The 24799-nt window shown below is 38.5% G+C and overlaps 1 protein-coding gene across 1 annotated transcript in view; it reads left to right on the top strand.

Moving 5' to 3' along the window:
• The window catches only part of pcdh11 (protocadherin 11), a 186164-nt gene that overhangs the window by 48762 nt on the left and 112603 nt on the right, over positions 1-24799 (top strand). Inside the window, exon 3 of the mRNA XM_037675259.1 lies at positions 14207-14266. Coding sequence (XP_037531187.1) covers positions 14207-14266 — 60 coding nt within the window. The remainder of the gene's footprint in view (positions 1-14206; positions 14267-24799) is intronic.

The raw sequence follows: 24799 nt of genomic DNA on the forward strand, positions 1-24799 counted from the left end.
TTTTTTTTTTTTTTTTTAAACGTTTCGCCCTTCAGTCAAAGAACTTCTTCAGTTCAAGGAGCCACAACAAACTCAGTCCCACAAGCAGCACACTCACATAGTGGGCCTACCAGTTTGCTGATGATAAGATGGTTTCGTGGACTGATGAAATCCTTTGGATGAAGGATGAAACATCTAAAAAATAAAAAATAAATAGAAAAATAAGTCCAGATGACCTGACTGAATTTTGTTTGAAATGTTTACCTGGATTATTGAGCATGACCTTTGATGTTTTAAAAATAATAATTGTCTCAGTCTCATGCAGTATTGTGGTATCTTGCGTAACTTGGTTGCACTTGAAGTTGGTGTTGAGTTTGTCTGTCAGATACCACCACACCAAGCTATAGCTGAATTTCTGAGAAAACGAATGAGTTAGAGGCAGCATGGTGGCGCAGTTTAGCAGTTGCCTCTCAGAGAGATCACAGGTTCATATCCCAGCCGGGGACCTTTCTGGGTGGAGTCCGCATGTTTTCTCCAGATATGCATGGGTTTTCTCCGGGTACTCCAGTTTCATCCGACGTACCAAAAACATGCATGTTAGGCTGATTGGTAACTCTAAATTGTCTCTAGGTGTGAGTCATAGACTGAATGGTTGTTTGTCTTATTTGTCTCTATGTGTCCCTGTGATGGACTTTAGACCTGTCCAGGGTGTCCCCCGTCTCACGCACAGTGACTGCTGGACATGGGCACCAGTGACCCCCACAACCTGAAAAGGAATAAGCGGGTAAAGAGAATAGATGGATGACTGAGTTAGAAACGTTTTTGTGTTAATATCAATTAGACATGGCGGCCATCTAAAATAAGACTGACTCCCAAAGTTAACAAGTTGAACATAAACAAACAATAATTACGTTATGAGTTTCTGGTTCATGAGACATTGTGCACTTTATTAACAATACAGACTAAAGAGCTCATACACAAACACATGGGCAAAAACAATCTCAATCCACCCGTGCCTTTGACAGTGAACCATAAAAACAAACAAAAAAACAAAAACAAAGTATAATTCTTTCCGTTCTAATGTGCAGTTTCTAGCCAGACTGGGGTCCGTAAATGTCCAAAATGAACACAAACTGTGCATCGTTCCTTGTTTTCAAATGTGTCACTTGACTTTGGAGCAGTGTAAACAGAGAAGGTCGCCATAATAAAGCACTGCCCACAGCCACAATTGACCTTTGGGGTTCTGATCTCTTAATATGTTTCTCTGTGTTGGTGCTGATAAAGCCTTCCTCTGCCTCCGTCCAAATCTATAAAGCTCATATCAAGACGTTGGTAATGCAGAGTGGGAGACACAAATATCCTCTCTGCTCCATGGCCATAACCTCTGCCTCCACCATCGATTGCTCTAATAGGTGTTTAGCAGGCCTTGCATGCACCTTGGTTTCATAGCCTTTTGATGGTTCAACATGTCAATCTGAGAAGAAGTGGAGAGTGTGAAGCAAACATAGATGCTTAATTTATTTAATTTGCTTCTATGTAATTTAATTATCTGGGTTTATTCCCTAACAGACTCATATAATGTATTTCATCTATGTACACTAGAAATAATAAAAAAAAAAGTTTATAGTTTAATTTAATTGGGACATTGACATTTTTCTTTGTTTCATGTTAACTGAAAAAAAAGAAGAGCTACAGTAAACATATCTGTTAAATTTAAATTAAATTAGATTTTAAAACGAAACAATTGACTGTAATTTTTGTTATTATATTTTGTTCTTCACTTAAGTTACTAAAAATACTTCCCCTTTTTTCTAGTTAGTTTCCTTTTTCATGGTGAGTTCCTTTCGACTTCCTGTATTTGAGTAGAGAGGAATGTACTGTACCAAAAAGGTTTGTTAGTGAGAGCATCACTTCTGAACGGCGAGAAACTAAATTCACTGATTTTAGTCAAAGAGCGACCTTGTTTGCGTGGTTTGTTTATTCAGCTTGTGAGTTTGTAATGGTCATGTGACTTCTGTACAAACAAAGATAAGAACTGGTTGCTGCATTCAGAATATTCATCAGCAATGGCTCTTTTCATTACATGTAATAGCCTAGTACAGTGAAACACAGTTTGTTATAACATGGATTGAAAAAGTCACTGATGGTACAAAAATGTGATTAGGTTCAGTCTTTGTTGGGCTTTCTAGAGATTTTGTGACAGGATTAACGTGTCACTTTTAGCTATGATTGTCAAATTAGACATAGTGGGAAAAAAACATCTTGAAAATTACCTTCAAGATTAAATCTCACATTTTTGTATTTACAAAAAAAAAAAGGACCAGCCATTAGTTTTATTGAATACTTGGCAGGGAAATGATAGATCTGCAGGTGTCAGTTATAATGTTTAAAATAAAATGATGAAATTAAATTTAAAACTTATGACTTTATGTCTTTACAATGATTACATTATGAATGAATTATAAATGATGAGTATCTTTAAATAGGACATTCATGTAAATTTTAATGCAGTTTGTTGATGGAACATTTGACTACCTTAAAGCCATTGTTTAGATCTTTAGATGGAAAGTTATGTGGAAATGTTATGAGCAGTTATTCTTTTATGTTCTGTAGATAGATGGCTACACAACCTCAATATGGACAGACTTTAATCGGATTGACAAGCTAATGACAAATACAAGCACAATCAAAACCACTGCAGGTTACTGCCAACCTAAAACCATTCCAATTTCAAATGTTTCTGTTGTACTTGCAGCAATGAACAGCAGCAGCAGCAGCTAGCTGTATCACTTTCAGTGCAACCCGGGGCACTTCCTGCAAGAATATCCCACGCTTTTTTCTTCTTCTAAACAATCATGTAATGTGAAATTAACAGCAATGTTAATGTTTATAACAAAGTGATTGATTGTATTAGATCAACTCAACTTTTGGTGGGGGCAAGATGGGGTGGAGGCAGGGCAGCTGACTCAGGACCCAAAAGTCCCAGGCTCGATCCCCAGCCATTCACACATGTCGTGGTGTCTCTGAGCAAGACACCCAATCCCCAATTGCTCCCCGGGCACCTATATAGCTGCCCACTGCTCCACTTGGGTGTATCCCAGGTGTGATGGGTCATCTGCAGATAAGTAGTTTCACCATTGTATGGGGACATACAATGATGACAACACATAGCACTTATTTGTTTTACTTATTATTTAACTATTTTTAATCATTGGTGTCATGAAAACTCTACAAAAGCTCATCTATCCAGTCAAAATTAAACTTAATTTCTTCCAAATGAGCCTGTCCATAGAGCATTTTTTCATTCAACCTTTATTCATACAGTTTAATCTCATTAACTATGTTTACTTGTGTTGGATTATGGAAATGTGGGTGGGGTAGGTGAAGCACCCACACCTTCCCCCACCCTCATTCGTCCCATTCTGGGCCCCTTGAGCAAGGCCCTTAACCCCCACCATCTGCTCCTCCGGGTGTCCTCTGCTCCACACAGAGGGCTGTGGTAGCTTGGTGGTCTGTGGTTGCGTCAGGGAGGGCATCCAGCATAAAAAAAAGAAAAAGAAACAACCACCAAGTCTTTGTGCGACTTAGTTCGCTGTGGCGACCCCTAACACAGGGAGCAGCCGAAAGATAAAAAAAATCATGTTTCGGATTAAACGCTCATTCGGAAAAAAAAAATGCATCATGTAAACACTCCATTTGGATTATTCAGATCTGATTCAGCGAGATCCAATCTAATTTGTAATCTGAATGATTGGAGTGATTTATGCTGGTTCATAATCCGAACAGTGTGCATGTATACATGTAATCTGATCATTTCATTCAGAGTGTGGAAAACTGACCTGACTGTGCATGTGCGACCTATGTCTACCTCAGATATTTCCGCCAGGCTAAATGCTAATATGTCGGGGAAGTAAAATTGTTTGGTGAGCGACACAACATTTCTACTAGAAACTTTGAAAGAGCTCAAAATGATCTGCATTACCTGTAGCTCAATCAAGGAGTGCAGTAACGTCTCCACATCATTAGAACCTGGTGTGGGTCCATTTTGCGTGCTCAGGTTTGTTTGCATTCATCCCAGAAGTAAACCAGAAGTAAAACTTTTTCTGTGTTTTTTTTTAAAGAAAGTTTACCACTCTGCACATGTCAGTCCTTCTATGTTCTGAATAAAAGCCCGTTGTATGTTAACACTCATCATGATCAGATTGTGCTCATGTAAACGATACATTCGGAATATTTAATCCAAATACATTTCAATCCAATCAAATGATTTTGTGCATGTAAACATAGATATTGAGTCACGAGGACTCGTTTTCAAAAAAGACCTGTTTTAGGCAGACAGCAGCTAACTCCAACAGGTACGCTATTGTTCGTTTGAATCTTGAAACAGAACCACAGTTTAAAAGGTTTTAGATATCCTTTAAAACATTTAGTTATTTCTAAAAAAAAATGTTGCCAGATTGAGTTGAACGAAAACTTTTTGACTATAAATTTTGCAGATGAAGAAATGGTCTTCATTATATTGGTTACCTTCTGTGTTAGTAATGTTGTCAGGTAACAAGAGATCTCCACTGCTTGGCCCAAAGGGTCCTCCATTGTGGGATATTGCAACCAATGAGATTATTTCTGCTTGCATAGCAGCTCTGCCTCTAATAAACGTTTGTACAGCTAAACCCCCAATCTGTCTACATGTCCTGGGTTCATGTGTGGCCCTGACTCTTGCGACTGGGGGTTTGGTCGAGGCCTGTCTGCCTGCTACTACTGTGGAACAAATTTCTGGCACAGTAGGGACCACTGGGGAAATGGCACACAGCTGGTTTGATTGGACTCCGGCCTTAATCGCCCATGTCCCTGCCATCAGCGCTCAAGGAGCAGTCGCACACATGTCAACCGTGTTCATACAAGGGAAACTGATTGAAGCTTTCTAGATTCATTCCCAATCAAATGCTGAATTGTGCTCAGACAGATAAAAGTCCGATGTTGCTTTTGTGAGATGGGTATCAATGTATAACCAGAGCAGTTTGGCTCAATGAGCTACCATAGGGCCTCAATGCTCAGACAAATGAGCGAGTCTATTTTCAGAGAGCTGATTGTTGGGTGCAGAATGGTGGAGAACAGCCGATTGCCAAGATAAATACATTTACCTTTGTGAAAATGCTATTAGCCATGCACGGTTTAATCACAGTTGAAAAGCCTAAACAAAATATTTAGCATCTCCGCTTAGAGAAGAGTTAAATGCTCATCAAAACAGAGATATTTTTAAAAACTGAAGGCAACAGAGGCACGTTTGTTCTTCAAATGTGTTTTTTTAATTTTTATTAAACTTGTTTTAAGGGGGTATTTTGTTGTTGTGTGTAGTTTATCGTTTATATGTCTTGACGAGATTATGTTAAATTTATCAACAGAAAGTTTTGTCAGACCGTGAGAGGCAATCAATCACGTGGAGCTAATAATAATTTGAATATCCCTAATGCCTTGCTTAACCAACTAGAGAAGGAACTTCAGGAGTAAATTAAGAAAGTTGCTGATAAGCCTTGAACAGCAAAGCAGCGTTCAGGCATTTCAATGAGTTTGAACAAGAATAATGAAGTGGTGACAGTCGTGTTCTGTTGCTTCGTGCTCTTCACAGAAATGTGAAAATAAGTAGACTACAGACGAACCTCTGAAGGACGCCGGTGGAAAAAGTAGAGCTGTAGGTCATCAGAAGAAAGTGAATGTTATAACTGTGAACCAAAAAAGAAAGCCTTAGCCTCATTTCTGTCTTTATATTAAAAGCAGCCGGCTACCCATGTGCACGCAGATAAAATGAATAAACACACAAGCGTTCACTTTTAATCTTTCTAACACACACAGACGTTCTCAGGCACACCAGCTCATGTAATGCACAAACAAACCCAAATGCAGAGCACACGCACAAAGCAAATGCTCTCTCAAAGTAGATGAGCTCTATTCTGTGTCGAATCGAAAGCGTCTGCAAAGCTAGTTTTTCTCAGCCGTGGAGGCGTGCATCAGCCGGCAGAAGCGCCTGCTCGGGGTCCCAGGGTGGCTCTCGTAACACTTGGCCTGCTCCCTTGCCACTGCCTGGATCAGAAAGGCCCACTGCTATCATCCTGGCGCTGGCAGCGGCGAGGCTGGGCTTAGAATGACAAATTGGTTCGAGGGAGTGAGTGACGAGAGCAGGCCAAGAAACATACTTTGAAGAGAGAAATGCATTGCGAGTTTCGACAAGCATGGCACATTATATGGTCAAGTGTACAAGCCTGACTCCCATCATGTGGATTGATCTGGATCCCAAAGACACTTAAATGAAGCAAAGCCCTTTTTGTCCAGACAATGCCAAAGTATTTATCTTAGAAACTCGCCCAAAATAGAACTGGATTAGAAAGCTTGTTAGCATAAAGTCTCTAGTCTTGCGGCTTCGATTTGTATTAAAACTTGTCTGTTTGAGTAATATTTATGGGTTTGTTTCACGTGTGTATACTTTATTGAATGTTCACAAAGTTTGTTTTCTCAGTCATCCAGGTATATAACAACAAAAAATGTTTTTGAAACCATTAGTGAAAAGGCCAGACTTCAGGGGTATCTGAGGCAGGCTTGAAACACAAGAGTCAGGGTGGCTTCTGGTTAATACCAGATGGCTAGGCCTCAGACTGACGAAGCCTCTTGGATGAGGGGCGAAACGTTTCTTATTAACAAAAAAAAAACGAAGTCCAGATGACATGATTCAACCTTTTTTGTTGTTTATTGAATGTTCAGTACCACCTGTGATCAGTCAGATAAAAATACTGTTTTAGGGTTTCTGCTTTGTCAAATAGAACATATTTTATACGGTGTTTCTTAAATGGTCTTTTTGTTCAGATTGCTGTAGATTACTGCTAAGTACCAGTCAAAATCAAAAAATTCTGAGGACGGAAATATTTGATGACACACCGATTACAGTAAGCACCATACAGCCTTTAGTGGCAGCTTTTCTTCTCGTAAAACAATATAAAATGTTGCTGTTGTGTGTCTTTTTTACAAGTTTAGAAAACTGACTCCAACACCCTCCAGGAGCAACATTCTATAGTCAATACAAACTAAATTACCAGTAAGCTTCCTTAGTTTCTGTAGATTATTGAACGGGAGAGCAAAAAAAAAAAAAAAAAAAAAAAAATCCACATAAAATAAAATCCTGCTTGAGCTAATCCAAACAGATTTTATATTTATAAAAATAAATAAATATATAAACACTGGTAGTAGAGACTGTTCAAACCAGATGGACAAAAAAAAAATAAAAATGAACCTGGTGAAATGTTTAGGACATAATCAGGCAGAAATCACTTTTGGTCTACTAGTTTGAATTTAAAAAGAAAACAAAAAAAAAAAAACGGCCAGAGGATTTGACTTAACTTCTTGGATTTTTTTTTACCTGGATTTTTGAGCATGAACTTTGGTGTTTTGAACCACTTTGGCTATGGCTGCCTCAGAGGAGTTGACGGGGGAGAGGGCAGACTTCAGAAACCATCTTATCAGCATAAAACTGTCTGACCCATGTAGATGAACAGATGCTGGGATGTATTCATCATTTAACGCGAGTTCCTCATTTTTCTGGACTGAATAAAACGTGCACTGAATTTAAGGAAATGCAAAGTGAGACGTCATTTAAATTTGACCCATCAAAATGAATGCGGTCATTTATTTACAGAATCAAATTTAACATCAAACATTTACATTAATTTGGCAAATTATGAAAATAACAATATAAGCAATCAATCAGGAAAAATCATACGGCCATGATTTTTCCGTTGCTGCACCACAGACATTTATAAAACTGTACAACTATGATCTTTTGCCCACATGAATGTGGGTGAGCATTTTACACAGACATTTCTAAATATCTGGAAGAATTTCTACTTGATAGAAAAGTTTAAAGATGGGAAGAAGTTTAGAGGGAGTTAAGATTGAATGGGAGGGGAGGAATGTTCGCCAGAACCGACACTCTCCATCAGAAGCCCAGCTCGCCTCGGTACGCTTGGTAGGAAACTTGACCCATTACCTCTCTGATGATAATCAGCAGATATGGTGTTCCGTTAACGCTACCGGTCCAGCGTCTCCTTCGAATGGCTGTTGCCCGTCAGAAGTAGTGGCGAGGCTCTGTTCGACACACATTCACCTCAGTGGAAAATGTTATAATCCCATGGAACTCGGAAGAGCTTCGTTGTCATGTCAGGAACTCCAACAGCACTCCATCAGAACTTTAGCTCTCGTGTAGTTTACAGAACTCCCACAGAACTCTTGAAGTCTGACAACTCTCCAACTCTGTAACTCCGTGAGTCTGTGTAGACCAGGAAGTACTGACATTTTAAAAGACTCTTTCCCGGTTCACTTTTTGGGATTTTTCATTGGTCAGAAACGACCAGAAGGGGTGTGTTTTTGTGACGTAATAGGTTAGAGACAGCGAGAATTGTTATGGGACAGCTCAGAAATGTTCTCACAGACCGAGAGGGTTCTGTTTTGGCGTGCCTAAGACACAGGTGCAAAACATCTCTATTTACGTCTGAGAGGATTCTAAAACATGACAGTTTTAACATAACAACTTGTTTTTCGTTTGACTGTAACCTTGTAAACGCACACACTTGCTCATTCAAAAGACAGAAAATCAAGAAATGCTTATTCAGGTGATTTCTTCTCTGAATGAGGAATAAAAATCATTACTTACTGTTTATGTAAAATAAAAATGAGTAGTTCTTTTCAACCTGTAAAGCATTGAGTGAACTAACACAACTTGATTATCAAAACATTTGTAAGACAGTAATGATTATAAAAAGAGAGTGTTCTTTTCACTTGAATCTTCAAGAAAGAAAGTCTCAGGATGGGTGAACCTGTATTTATGGAGTCAAATACATGAAATGACAGCTTCTGTCCCACAAGGTTCTAAAGGTCAAGAGTTTTGACCTTAGACTGGGTTCCGACGTAGGCTTAGTCCACTACACCCACTATGTGAGTAAGCCACTTATGGAACTGAGTTTGTTGTGGCTTCTCAAACTGATGAAGTCCTTTGGATGAAGGACAACATTTTTCAACAAAAAAATAAACTGTCAAGAGGACCTGACTTAACTTTGTTGGATTTTTAACCTGGATTATTGAGCATGAACTTTGATACTACTGGCTTGAATCTTGCTTTAAAGCTTCTGCCTGCCATTGAAACTAATAATATTCAAACTGCTGTGTCAAGATAAACCCCATTTTAAAAAATAAACAACTGAAATATTCCTTTAATTACATCTTTTTTTTTCTTTTTCTGAAGACTTGGTCAAATGCAAGTTTTCCTGTATTTCCAGTACTTCCTCTTATGTAAATTGCCCGTACCTTACCAAATCAGTTGTGACATTGCACCGGTGCAGTGTAAGTTCTGCAAACAAGCCATGTCAGAGGCACACATACAGGACACCGGATGCAAACCTCTTGAATTCCTTCCCTCAGCTGCTCTAGAATTGGGTTTGAGGTTGCAGAGTATTTTACTTTTGTTGTCGAATTGCTTTGCAAATGAGGCCCACCCTGGCAGAATTTCAAAGAACGCATGCTATATGTGCAGCCTCCTTCAGGCACTAGTTTCTGAACCTTCATCATTCTGTATGCATATGCACAGTTTTGCAGCACTAAGCTCACATGGAAGACTAGATAAACATGCCAAGCTGGGAGGAAGATGGAGGGCGGTATGCTTATGTCTTGTCAGCCCGTCTGTATGTTGATTTTGTGTTCCTTGACTTGACTGACATGGCCTATCTAATAACATGACAGGTAGACAGTATGAAAGCCTTGTAGGGATCTACCCATTAAAATGATATTCAATCATTTTTTTGATGGACTTTTTTTTTCTCTTGCCTGAAACCACGCCTTTCAAATGATTTGAGGTTCGGGTGCCATTCACGTTGAAATGTTGTGTTGCTTGAAGCCACATCAAAATAATTGGTTTGATATGCTCCTTTTTTTGCTTTGGCAATGACATTAACATGAGGTGATTGTGCAATGACTACAAAGAACATTTTTGTGTGTTATGTCGACTAAATTTGAGCCATGGATCCCTTGCTGGCTCGCAATCACATGTTTTTAGTCCGGGCATCAGGGAACATGTGATATAAGTAGAGCAGAAATGGCTTGCCTTTTTGATTGCACGTCCAATTCAGCTACTAAAAAAATAATTTTTGCATCAACTGAAACTTGCAATATAGCCCAAAGGCTCAGAAATTGCTAATGAACAGCAGCAGGGTGCAGTTGCAGTGGGAATAAAAGCAGCTAAAACCTAACTTTGTGTTTCAAACACAAATAATCAGCTGTGGGGTTTCTTTCTTTAAACTCCAATCAGCAGTGCCACTGGCTCATATTAAGAAAAAAATACATTAACTGTTTGATGTAACACACACACAAAAAAAAATATATATAAATATATATATAGACTCAGAACTGGGATAAATGCATATTCATCAACATTATAATTCAGCACCTCTCATCCTGTCTGGGAGCGCGATCGTTGTCACATGACAAAAACATATATGTGTTTTTTGCACTTGCTACAGTCTCTTCTTTCACTGGCTGTCAAGAACTATTCTTACAGTGCAGAGACTCTGCGAGCAAGGGGTGACTCCACGGAGAGGCTGAGAGGCAGAAGGCAAGAACAAGAGAATATATTTGGTGCTACGTTCTGTAGATCAAAAACATGGCAGTCACATGATCAAAGGCATTTGATAATCCTTGAACTACATTGCTCCTTTAATCCTAGTCAGAGAACTGTATTTTATTGGGTTGGGTGGGGGGAAGGACAGTGCTGAGTTGGTAAATGGTGCTGGTAAAGCACCAACTAACTGGTTTGGATCCAGTTTAGAACATGTAACTTAAAAGAGTGCAGAGGAAGATGACAGTATAAAGCCTCCTTGCACGAGCTGAAAATGGAGGCTGAGCTGATGGGGGCGAGAAACACAAATGTGCCACAAGTCCCTGTCCACTCAGCACTGAATCGTGCTCTTGTTGCTCTTTCGTGAGGCTTCTTGGGGAAGTAACGAATGTGACCAGACTGCTATGTGCTACATCTAAACGGAACCAGTGAAAAGGTTATGGACTATGAGTCGCCCAAGCAAGTTGTGACAATTCCAAACATGGGATGTGTAGTAGAAAATTACCATTTAGACAATTTGTGGGTTTTGTGGTTTTTCAGTGAGGGTAAAAGGTCGAAACAAAAATCTTTAGGCAAGTAGTTTTTCTTTTTTTTTTTTTCTAAATTAGCATGTCTCCAAGAAACCAGACAAAAAAACATCATGTTTCAGTTATCTTTCTACTTCCTCAGAAAACTGCTTTTGTTATACGTATATCATAGAAGTGTGCTCTCTGGGCCTCGTCAAATTACAACCACCCGAAGCACTCGGCAAATACAAAAAACATCAATATGCGGTGTAATCAAAAGCCCTCCGTTGCAAGTTCTGTCAATAGCGTTTCTTTATCAGATGCAAAATGTCCCTGACCAAAGTTGAAAAATGACAGCTGCTTTTCCTTGTTGTGTTTCCCCTCTGGTTTCTCTCCTAAACACATCATCCTTTCCTGTCTCTTGAAAAAAATGCAGAGACGAGCTATGAGTAATTTCTCACCAAAGCTGCATGGTTTCTACACTGATGAAACACTAATGATTAATAATTGCTGCCTGCATGTGAGTTATACAAGGGCTGTGTGACAAAAGGAGGTGGTGTTAATAAAAAGTGACATTTTGCTCCACTCACACATGAAACTCCAGCTCCACAACAGCCCACAAAACAGTTTGACTGAGCCGTAGCAAGAAGAGATCTTAGTCACATGCTTTAAACCAAAAACATCATGTAGAAAGAAAGAAAGCAGCTTCCATGTATCTGTGGTGGCCATCACTATTAAACATAATTTTTCTATATAAATTTACTAGCGAGTCCGTTCCATATGCATTTGATCTCATTTTCAGATTGCACCTAGCTGATTGTTTACCAATTTTAGTAACTTTTTATAGTATAGCTATAGTTTAATATAGTATATTAATCGCCAAGTCTTCATGTGACTTAGTTTGCTGTGGCGATACCTGACAACGGGAGCAGCCGAAAGAAGAAGAAGAAATATAGTAATCCCCTGATTTATTTATTTATGTATTTGTTGTTGTTGTTGTTTTTACATTTAAGTAGGGTTCAAGATGATGAACAGCTACTATGTAACCTGTTGTAAATAGCTTTTTGAAGAGCCTTAGTTTGAAAAATAAAATCAAATGAATAAATAAAAGTAGATTGACAAGAAGCAGCGTGGTGGTGCAGTTGGTAGAGCTGTTGCCTCTCAGTGTCACCAGTTCAAATCCCACCTTTTCTCGGGGTTCACCGATTTCCTCCAACAGACCAAAAACATGCATGTTGGGCGGATTGGTAACTTAAAATTGTATGAGAGTGAGAGAGTGAATGGTTGTTTGTCTCTATGTGTCCCTGAGATGGACTGGAGACCTGTCCAGGGTGTCCCCCGGCCTCTCTCACAGTGATTTCTGGATATGGGCACCGGTGACCCCGCGACCTGATAAGGAAGAAGTGGGTAAAGATGATGGATGGATGAACAGATTGACAAGCTAATGGCTAGTCAGAGTGAGGCAGAGACCGAAGTTGATTGTAAAATCTGCTCAATAATTTAATAGCAGTTCATGCTATGCTATTTTACAAACCTTGACCTAGTCATCGATTGTGTGTAGTTTGGTCATTCATCTGAAGTTCTACAGTTTTATTAATTCTTCACTCATTTTTAGTCATAGCAGCAGCCTCAACTAGTGATAGCTGTAGCATCTCCCGTGGAACAGGAACGACTTCTAGCAAGAATATTGCATTAATTTCTGCCAAAATAATAATTGAATGCAACATTGACACTAACATAAAAGTGTGTAAAATAGTACTAGCATGGACTGCCATAAAATTGTGAGAATTGTTTAATATGACACTAATTCATTTTGTTCTTTGCCGCTTTCAGATTAGCCATTAGCATGTTAATTTGCTCAGAATTAAATTAATATTATTTAAATATTTATTTGATGGTCGATTGTATTATGCAGTTATAAAAACACAGTTAACTGGTCAAACCGCTTTAAACATATTCCCAATTATCTAAATGCTTTTATTTTGGAACCGATGGAAAAAGCCAAAGTCATGTTGTTTGACTCTCTTGAGTTAAAACCTACAAAAATCGTTGACTTTTTACTCGAATCCCCAACGAAAATAATTTGTCTTTACTTGTCACATCAGTTAAGATATCATAGTTACATTGCCTGCTCAATCTGTAGAGGAAATCTTTTACTAATTCTACCATCCCGGCAAGACCCATTTAATCATCTATATTTCATGACATGGTGTTTACGCTACAGTGAAAGCCTGACTGTTTTTTTTTTTCCTCCTTTAGCTCCTCTGGCCGGTGAGGTGTTCTCCTACGTTGTGATGAAATATAGATGTTGAGAGTCTGGAGAGTTGAGCGTCTCATCTGTCCCGGTGATACCATAAGGCAGCCATTAATAGTGTCACAGAGCATCAGATGTACCACAGGCACATAATTGGATCTGAGGACATAACTGAAAGCTGCTGCTTGAAAATCAACAGGGCCTTCCCAGGAGGCAGGCCCTTAGTAGATTCCCAAAGACATTTGCAAAGCCCATCCACTTCCCTGCTGGGTTTGCCTTCCCCGTTGCTCTTTTTTTTCTCACCCCGGTCATTTCAAGATGGCTTTTTGTTTCCTTCCCTTCTATGTTTTTTTCTTCTTTTTTTACGGTGGCTTTGCGAGTATGCAAATACTTTGAATCTTTGCATAATCACAAGCAGCGGGACCATCTGTTGTTGGCTTGTTGACTTACCTTGTGTCTGCTTTTTAATGGTGTTTTCCTGTGTTTGAGTGATGTATTGGTGTATTAACAATGTGATAATCATTTAACCTCAAAAACTGCAGTTGGGCGTATGTGCAAACGTCTGAACATATGTTCAGTAAAATCTTTTGACAAAGAAGGATTTATAATCCTTGAGCAGGGATGGAACTAAGAGGAACTGGGAAACAAAACAAAAAAGCATTACGTTTATCTGTGGGATAGTGTGGAGGTCAACCGGAGATAAAACTGTTGTCGTAGATTCCAAAAATTGCCGTTTTAAGTGTTGCAAATTTTGTTGCCAAAAGATTTGTTTTGAAATGGCTGGCACTAATAAAGAATATGTTCTTGTTTTTCTTGCAGAACCTGAGCCAAACACCCGAGAAGGCTTTTAACTCACCACCACCTATTTGTCCTCATAAGGTAAGCTTCAGCTGGAATTCAGGCAAAGAACGAAAAACACAAAATAATGACTAGTATTTTAGGAATACGGTGTTTTTCAGTTCCTTCTGTCTATTTGTGTTTAGATTTTTATTAATCACATCCGTCTCATATGAAGATCCACTTTATGTATTTGTTGATGAGCGCCACATTCAATGTTGTATTTTTTTTTTAAGTAATTTATAGACTAAACAATTTCTTTGCGTCTCCGCTTTTCCTCTTTGTGCTCTGTTAATCATTCAAGACTTATTTAACATGAGTCAAGAAGGCCAGATTTATTCAATGCTAATTAGTACCTAACAGACACAGTCAAAGCCATTAGTTCACTCTGATGGTCTCAAGTCATCTCAACACTCTCAAATAGCTCTCCCCTTCAACATTTGCTCTTGATGCACGCCTCTTGCAAACTGTGATAATGTGCTATACAGTGAAATTCACACAATTTTAGTTCACTTAGCACCAAGCGTGTCAAAAAAATGCCCGCGTCCTTTTCTGGATGAATGGCTGTTATGGTGGAGAGTGGCATATTGCAAAAGTGGACCTTGGTAAAAAGGAGCCCAATAGATGGAAGCTGTCTGACAGCCTGTCATCAAGCGTTCAGTCTAACACTGCTCTGCGTCCCTAATGCACAGCTAGCTGGCCAAAATGACTCTGGCTGGCTGCGTTCGCATGTGCAGTAAATAATAACCAAGTACGGATGGTCCTCCTCTGCTACGTCAATGAGAAATTACACGGAAGGCAATTAACTTCTATGTAATTAATTCTTGCTTTGTTGTGTTGCCATGCAGGGCGTCTTTTCCTATGAGCCACATACTGCTGCTTTATCAGACTATTAACAAGTTGAATTTCACTGGGTATTTTAAGTCAACTTTTTTGTTTTTAATTCAGATTAGTTTTGTTTATCTTTTTTCGCCAAACAATTGTAATACCTAGACCTGGGGCTGCTTAAAATTAGAAAGCATAATGTGCAATATTATTTAATATTGCGATTCTGATATTAATTGCAGAAAAAGAAATACATATTTTCCTCAGTCCTCATTTTCTCTTCTGTCATTGCTACCATCTAAACCAGGTCTGGGCATCATGGTCAATAAGAGTCTATTAGATTGACCAAAAATATTATTTGCATGCAGAACATGAACGCATGTTGAAATGTCATTCATTGACATGGCAATGGCGATTAATTTCCAATTTATTATGCAGCCATACTTGAAGCTAAACAAAACGAAAGTTAGCTCCAAACTCAAACCGAAGATAAAAATCTTACAATGTGGTCTGAACTTGCCTGACCTGTACATAAAGTGTTAGTTCAGATTTTTAGAAGTGGCGTTCTGTGAAAAGCTCATGAACAAATAGAATCTTACCTGTTACAGATATATTGAATGCCATTGATTTGAATAAATAAATACATAAACATTTTGACTGGATTAGCAAGGTAGCATCAAGTCCAAGCAAAACTAAAAACATATTACTACCATCTAGTCTAAAAAAAATACTACAGTTCACACAAACATTATTTATAAATATGGGATTTGTGCATGTATATGGATATGTGCACATTGGGATAAAATTATTATTATTATTATATATTATTATAATTATTTTGTGTTCAGTCAAAGCAGATGTATTTGCAGATGTGGGTTGTTTTGCAAAGTTGTATGTGCGTGTGTATACAGTATGTGTGTATATGTGTAGGTATATATGTATGGATGGATGCACAGATTCATATTGGTATTGGTGTTGATACACCCTGTGCAGTGTGCAATAGTTTTGGCATGTCTGGAATGAATCAATAAAATAAATAAAAATCAAATAAATCAACTTTTTCTTGTGTTGTATATATCATGATACTCCGGTGGGAAAGTACACCAGGCTTCACCTCAAGTGCTACCACTAACTGCTGCAATTTTCACTTGCAAACTGCCATACTAGTTTACTCAAATAATCATGCAATGCAAAATTGACATCAATATAATTATTTGTAAAACAACGTTTGCATTACCTACTATGAAATATTTGAAATTCAAATAGTTTTAAGACAACATTCATCTTTGGTCTTTGGCTCTTGTTTAAGTAGCCATTACCTAATGGCTATGTGAATGAAAATAAAGAAACTTTGATCTCATCAATCCAATCAGAAATAAACTCTATTTCTCCAAACTGAGGTTGTTCAAAGAGCTATCTACAACAGGTCAGATATTAATTGTTCATAACCTTTTGGCAAAAAGCCCCCCTTTAAAATATCTGTAGTAGTGCTTTAAGGCATCATTGAGCACATCAATATTGACTTGGTTGGACACTCAGAATGAGTTCAAACATTGCAAATAAAAAAAAATGCCATTTTACATGTTAGTGAAAGATGTCACACTGGAAAATCTTTCTAATTAAAGCTCTGCAGAAAATGTGCCATCTACGTCGTTTCATCTCCCACCAAATTTCTGTCTCTTTCTACGTCTTTATCAGGCTCCCTGTCTTTCTTTTTTTTTTTGTACAGTTGATCAGGGCTGATGTAATGGGGGGAACACCGTGGGTTTGCGTATGGTGTTATTCAAGTTTTAGCTGTTAGCAGCAGAACATAATCTCCCTCTAGTCAGCTCACATTAGTCTCCATGATTCGCACCAGCCCAATATGTGAGGCGAATGCAATGGGCCAGCTGGGGTAATTTAGGACGCCAGTCAGCTCAGGAGGCTGGTAAAATGAGTAAATGGCTGAATATGATTCATATGTAGAGTATTCTGATTATAATGTCTTTCAGAATAGAATATTCTCTGTCTTTTAAAACTTTTTTTTTTCCATCTGTACTGTGCGCATCCCCCCGATAGACACCGAAATGAACAGAGGGCTTTTAAACTGACTGCTCTATGATTATATTAAGAGTGCGAGAGAGCGAGGAAAGAGGAGGAGGGAGGAGATCTGATGCCCGAGCACTAAGTATATATAATTGCTTCTTGACACACTGGCCAAATTCTGCGGTGCCAGGATCTGAGCGAAGATGATTAACGGCTGTCCAAGTGGGTGGGCACTGCAGGTCGTTCAGGGCCTTTGGTTTCCATAGTGATACGAGTCTAAAGGCCATATATCGCATGTTGAATATCCCCAAGGTCCGCACATTGTTAAACTACAATTATAACTCACATCAAGAGCATTGTCTGTCCACCACAAATTCTGATATTCATCCACCCAGTGTTTTCCTTCTATTTTTTTTTTTTCTTCTTCCTCTATCCTTTGTTCACCCTTGCTTCCCTTAAACGGTCCTCTCTTGCTAGCAAGAAGATAAAGAGTGAAAATATCGCATTGTGTGAATAATTTATGTGTGGGTTCACCTCAGAGCATCATTACAGTACGGTATTCAGAGTAAGAGGTGAAGGTAAGATCATATTTCTGACACGAGGCTTCAGGCGATTGAAATCACGAAGGTTTTTTTTTTTTTTTTTTCAAAGAGTTTTCTTTTGGATGTGAAGCGTGCATTGCTGTTTCTCAGAGCTGCATGACAAGGACAAAATAAACTCTTAATTAGAAATGCAAACAAAACTTGTAGAAAACATTCCAGTACCACAACTGGTATGAGATGTTGCTTTTTTTTTTTTTTGGTTTTTAGTCATAAAAGCATTTAATTTTCCAATTTTGCTACCTAAGTGAGCACATGTAGGACATATTTATAGCTATACAGATATTAAGAGCACAACAAAAATAGGCGACAGATGGAGGATGTAAAGGGTGGGGGTTGAGATCAAGCAATCCTGACAACATGGGGCCTGCACTACACCTTGTTCCTGCCATTTCTGAAGTCTCTAACCTGCATCATGTATTCCACAGAATATTTTACCCACTATATATATATATTTTTTTTTTTTTATTTTTTTTTTTTTACTGCTCTGTACAGTACAAGTTAGTGCCAAAAATGCTCAACAAACACCCTACTACTTAAATAACTTCATCCCCGGAAGCTGAATAAATATGAACTCACTGGTGGTCATGGATAAAATGCTTAACACATCTTGTGTGCAGCAGCATGTTGAAGCCAAGTAAGGGCTGATGATTCATTCTGTATAATACTAAAAAAATAAATTAAAAAAATACCCCTGGCATTCAAACAACAGGCTCGTCATGCAGCGGTTAAGTTTTTAGTTTTAGGCATCATAGAATGTGCTTAGTGAGGCATATTCCTGAACATGTAGATCCAAATTTGTCTTTCATGCAAGTGCACTGACATATGCATTTAATCTATCAATCCCACTGTCTGGCATATACACACACACACACATATGCACAACTCAGCTGAAGTAAATGTGATCGCAGAAGACAAGCAGCAACAACCCATGGCTCCATCAGGGTGCCCGGGGTTGCATTGGTGGCCATCGTCAAACAAGTAATGCTTTGTGACTGAACAAAAAAGGCTATCCGAAAGGTCATTTGTGACCTCTGGGACCAATGCTGTGTAGAATCTGTCACTAGCACATGTCTGTGTCAAATGGCAAAAGGTATGCAACACAGTCAGCCTGCCATGTAATAAAGGCAGCAGGGTCTACATATACACAGCATCCCTGTCACAGCTGCATTAACAAGCCGCTGCAGCAAGCGGGCCGACCCGCAGAACATCCGGCATGCGTTGCTGCACACATGACCGGACAGATAACTTGAAGGTGGTCAGAGCATAGCAAAACATAATGCAAACATTCTACATTTGCACAAAGTTTTAAGGTCACACTAAGAAGCTGAGTGCAGAAATATGACTAAATTCACATCTATATTCAGTCTACAGTCATTCCACCTTTAAAAAAATCCCCAAAACCATTAGGCATGGCAAATAGTGTGCACTTATATGGAGCTTCTGCCTGAGTGCACTTCTTTACAGGTGATGCTGCCTCTCAAATAGGCACAATATGGCAATCCAAGGCGTGGGTCTGCCACTGGGAGCAACTTCAGGTGAAGTGTCTTTCCAGAGGAAGAAGCTGAAGTGAAATCCTAACCCTGTGATAAATCGACAGCCTGCTCTTCCACTTTATTTATCCAGGCAATCGGATGAGCGTTATTTCTAAATAGTTTTGAATTTTAGAGCAACACGAAAAAAACGTTGTTGCCTTTTATGCCAAAGTGGTAAACTAAAACCATCTTATTATGAAAAGAGGCTGTGTTCTAGAGAGTTTGGTCAAACAAAATAAATGATGTACGTGATCTTTTGCAATGTTGTGAGATACTGTAGCATGTTCTGTTAGTGCTCGGCGCATGTGTTGAGCATGACTCTCAGTGACTACCAGATCAAATGTTTGCACAGATCCTGCACTTATACTGTATACACTTATAGATACTTATGCACATTTATACATACAAATTTGACTGATTCATAGACATTTTTATGTTTGTTTGTTTTTGTTTATTTTAGATCAGCAGCCATATTGATTTAGATGGTCTCCAAATGTTGACCTTTTGTAGAATGTTTATCCAATGATTAATCTCTAAATGTAAATAAATATGTCAAGTTGTTTGTGATTTTTTTAAAAAAAAATTCTTATTTTTTGCTACTATACAGAGTGTACTCCTGTAGGTAGACAAAGTTTAAAAACAGATCTTGTGGCATCAGTTGGCTCTCAGTACAAATTGGGGATCACTCTCATCTAGTACCACCCAAAACATAAAATTTGTAAAACTGCATGAAATGTAGCTTCTTCTTTTTTTTTGTGCATTTAAGATCAGTTGACTGTGGCGGTCATTCTGAACTCAGTTGACTCCAAAAGTCTGTTATTAATATACAGCGAATGATTCATTTCTGAAAATTTTATTAAATTCCGTCCAGTGACTCGTAAGATATTTTGCTAACAGACAAAATGAGTTGACTCCAGTAATTAATGTCAGTTTTAAGAACAGATCAAACTGTTTAGTTATCTCTCAGAGCATGAAATGGAGATTAATTTCAGCTACTCCCGATCTAATTTTTATTCTGAATTTGTAAAACTGTTTAAGTTATGTCCATTTGTGTGTTTTCCAAGGTCAGTTGGCTGTGGCCGCCATCTTGAATTGGGTTCAGTCCTAAAGCATTAAGTCAAGGCATTCATTAATTTGAATTAGGCCCACATAATATGTAAAAAAAATATTGCTGCAAAATCAAACAGCATAATTCTGAAACTTTTGAGGATTGTAAAGACCTACACACACCTTGCATGCCAATAATTGGCCATCAGAAGGAACCCCATTGTCCTAAATTCTCACAGCCAACTGAGATGATAGCTGCCAAGATGCTAAATGCATGGGGAGTGTCATCTGTTGTAATAACAGAACAGAAAGACAGCAGACAGGACAATGTGCTTATTGCAACCAATATTGAAATATTCAGCAATAATATTGGAATTGGATGTTTTGTTTCTTCTTGTCTTGCGCAGCTCTAATTTGAATGTGCACTTTATTTTACTGGTCTCCTGAATGCTCCACAGGGTTTAGTATATCTTAAGGGTGAAGGGTAACAATGCGTACGCTTCGTGTTTGATATAATTCCTCTTGTCACACCATTTCCACAACAGTGGTTAATGGCATCACAAATTCAAGGAAAACTGATGAAGGAATATATCATGCATATATCCCTCTAAGCCAACGTGCAGTGCTCATATATCTGCATCAGACCACACATTCATGTGGAACAAATCAATAATATTCCATTTCTAACCAAATTCCTCTTTTCCAATGGTGAAATCCAATCTTCACGGACACACTAACAATCCAGATATCCTGACAGCTGTATTGGAAAAAGGAACACAAAGCTGACATTGGATGGTCTATATATAAATATTAAAAACATAACATGCTTAATATGTGAGGAAAAGGCTTATCTGACAAATTTCTCCCAGAATTCGTATGAAGTGTAAATGAGGCAGTGTTGTACAGTATATTTCCCAAATCTCCTGCACTGTAGGCTCGCTGTCTCTCTTGCTGCCTGTCCTTTAATTCCTTTCACTTGCCACAGCATCCCAGCCCCTATATCCAGCTAAACCAATCAGGGATTTGAGGGCCTCACTTCCAATCAATTACCATCCAAATCAGTGCAGAGGCCTTTGATATAGAATCATTTGTCAAATCAGTGCAAATGGCTTAGGGCAGGTGCCCCTGTGCCATAAGCCATATCCATGTGGGAATCTCTGCACAAGCTGGACTCTCCTGATGCTCCCCAACCCATTAATGGGAAGTCGGTGTGCTCGAGGACTGACATCCAGATACATGGATTGCAAATGTGGAAGGATCTTAACCTGACTAGAAGATAACGGCAAACTTATAGCCATACTATTTTTAAGTCTGGTGAAATGGGATGTTGCAGTGGTCCTGCTTGAGGTGCTCATATGGATTGCATAAATGCTGGGACAGGGTAAACGCCAAAGCTTGAGACCACACACTCAACACACACTTCACTTAAGTGAAGGAAATAAAGTGAGCTACATTTATAATGTTAAATGGGGAAAAATAAATGTATGTAAAACTGACTGTTTAAATTCAAGACGTAATATAACAACCTCCTTCTGCTTGTCCATGAATGTTGTGTCAATACCCTGAAAACTAAAATAAGTCAGGTATCAACTTCCATTTTGGTGTGTGGTTGCATATAGTATCAATATCCAATATGGCCACCACCATATGCAAATGTAAATTTTGTGAGCTGCTCACTCGCAAAATAAGCAATGGGCCAACTTCCTTTTTGGTGCGTGACTGCATCTCTGCGTAAGAAAAGTTCTTATCGAAAACTGGTTTGCCATGTCAAAATTCAAGATGGCCACCAACACACACACACACACACACACATGTATATGTGTATATATATATATATATATATATATATATATGTATATATAGATGTATGGCCAAGACTACCACTGGCCACCTCCTGGCTCTGCCATTGGACCTGGTGATAGATACATTTGCTCTATTTGCTCACCGGAGCTGTCATTACGTGTTGCCTCGGATAAGAAAAAAAAACTACCTCTGTTCTTATACAGAGTGTAAGTATTACCAACTAAAATATATTGCACCAAAAATTTTAAGGTTTGCTTGAATTTCTTGTTCAGCTCCAGTGTAAAACAAAAAACACTCAGCTAGAAAACTACAAAAGTTCAGTATTCAAATCCTTCAATGTACATCAGCGTAACACCTATTTATTATTTTTTAATCAATTGATTTATTGCTCACAAACATTACCAAATATGTGCAACCAAGGGAAAATAAAAATGTGTCAAGTCATCATGTTACTGTAATAAACTTCTACAGTAAACACACAATTTATTTTGTATACATTCCTGCTGATTCAAAGAAGACAATCAATTGACGCTAGTTAAAAATTTTAGCACAGGCTTTTTGAAAATGTAAATTGACAGTATTTCTGAGTGATCCATCACGTTTCTATCCATTGTTTGTGTGTTTCTCTTTGACATGATCAGCACCTCGACAGTAACGCTCGGTTCACTGAGTTCAGTAAATTAAAATGCTTGTGGCAAGGCTAATTTACTGCCTGCTACAATCTACAGAAATTACATCTGGCACACTCTAAGCCCAACACACAGACAGTGAGACGGCTTTTAGAGTGAGGAGTAAAGAAGTTTGTTACAATGTGCAGACTTCATTCCTGCTGCCATAGCTACATGTCCAGCCACTAATCTTTGTGAGGAAGAGAAAACCATCCATTAGTGGAGGGTAATTACTACCTGTTCTGCTAATACAGCTATTCATGTACATCCTGCACTCGTGCGTCTATGTTTGAATGTATGTACAGAAATTTTGTTGCTCTAGCATTTTTGTGGAGCATATCATGCTGGTTTCTATCCACTGGTCAATGCAGTTGATTTTAAAATACTCTGGATACAGTTAGCATGGTTCTATATCACATGCCTTCTGTGAAAACATAACATTCTAGTAACTTGCTACATAACTTTGGGGAGACAGGCAGCTCAATAAAGAAGGAATCCAATAAAGTTCGAAATGAGCAGTTTTTTAAGCCAATGTATTGTTAAAAATGATACATAGCAGGCAAGAACATAATTTTATTAGCCAATTTTCAGACGTCATTTTTGTACCAGTCAAAAACATCAACAATGCATATAACACACAAGGCATCTTAGTTCATTGTATACCTTGTGTGTGCATCATGACATGTTCATACTACAGTAGTCCCTCGCTACTTTGCAGTTTGTTTATCGTGGACTCGCTCTATCGCTTGGCTGATTGATGGATGAGCCGCATAATCAGCATGGAATTTTTATTTAAATTAAATTATTTAAAATTATTTAGCACCTGCTGCACATTTGTACAGCCCAGAGCTGCGGAAAAAGCTTCCTCCTGCACCTTTGTGCAGCTCTTACTGCAGCATAAACTTCCTGCTGCAGCTAATCAGCTGTTCTCCATGCAGAGTTGAGAAGTGGGTGTGGCCAAGAGTGCTTGCAGGTGGCAAAGAGCAGACGAGGAAGGGAGCTGAAATCATGACATACTGTGCCCTTTCAGAGCATTTAGACAGGGGTGTCAAACTCACTCTCAAAAGGGAGCCAAAATTAAAACCTTTTTCAAACTAAGGGTCAATTTCAGAATCCACATTAACTAAAATCAGATACCCAGAATCTTTTCTTGGTCACAGTTCCCTCAACAAGAGTTTGATTGGTTTCATTTGATGTTCTCTGGTGTGCTTTTGACATCATAATCAAAGATTACTGAGATAATTCAAGAGATAGAAGTATTTTATGTTCCACATATCATCTTGGGGGCCAGATAAGATGTCAACGAGGGTCACATTTGGCCCCGGGCCTGGAGTTTGACACATATGCTTTTGAGGAACTGGAGTTGTGAACATTTTATTTTTGTAATCTGAAATGTTAGTCCTATATATTTTCTTTTTCTCGCTCTCGTTTCTTTAAATGGAGCCTCATGTTAGTTCAGGCAGTCATGATGCCTCTCCACATTTCTCCATCCTCCCAGCCTCCTGCTGGAGTAGCTACTGTTTTCTCCATCTAGGGGTGTCCAAACATTTTAGGTGGGCCAGAACTGTCTAGATGAAAGGACTCGAGGGCCAGAAAAATCTCCATTCAAGAAAAAAAAAAAAAAATTAAAGTGTTCTTTTTTGGTCTCCTCATTTTTAACAACTTGAATATTTTGGAGAAAGATTAAAAGTTTAGTTTAAATCCTTGTAGATCCAGAATATTAGGAGCTTCATAAACATTAACCTTTTTTGTAAGAATTTAATTTAGTAGATTTTTTTGGGACTATTATTTGTTTTCTTGTGCTCTGAAAGCTCGTTTTTGTTTATTTTCAGAGACAAAAGCCTAAAATGAGTATGTTCTTTAAAAAAGGGGGGTGGAACTTCAAAACACCCGTTTGGTTCATGGACGGCTCAAAAAGGTCATCAAAGTTTTGACAAACAGCTGGTGGTCAATAAAACAGATTCATAGGTTTGAAGGAACACTGATAAATTGATCAACTTGTATGTCGACACCACTTTATATTCTTTTTAAAATCAGAGTCAGAGTTTCTTTATTGTCATTCGCACCTCATGT

The sequence above is a fragment of the Nematolebias whitei genome, chromosome 4 (assembly GCF_014905685.2).
Source record: "Nematolebias whitei isolate Nwh7 chromosome 4, NemWhi1, whole genome shotgun sequence".
NCBI lineage: Eukaryota > Metazoa > Chordata > Actinopteri > Cyprinodontiformes > Rivulidae > Nematolebias > Nematolebias whitei.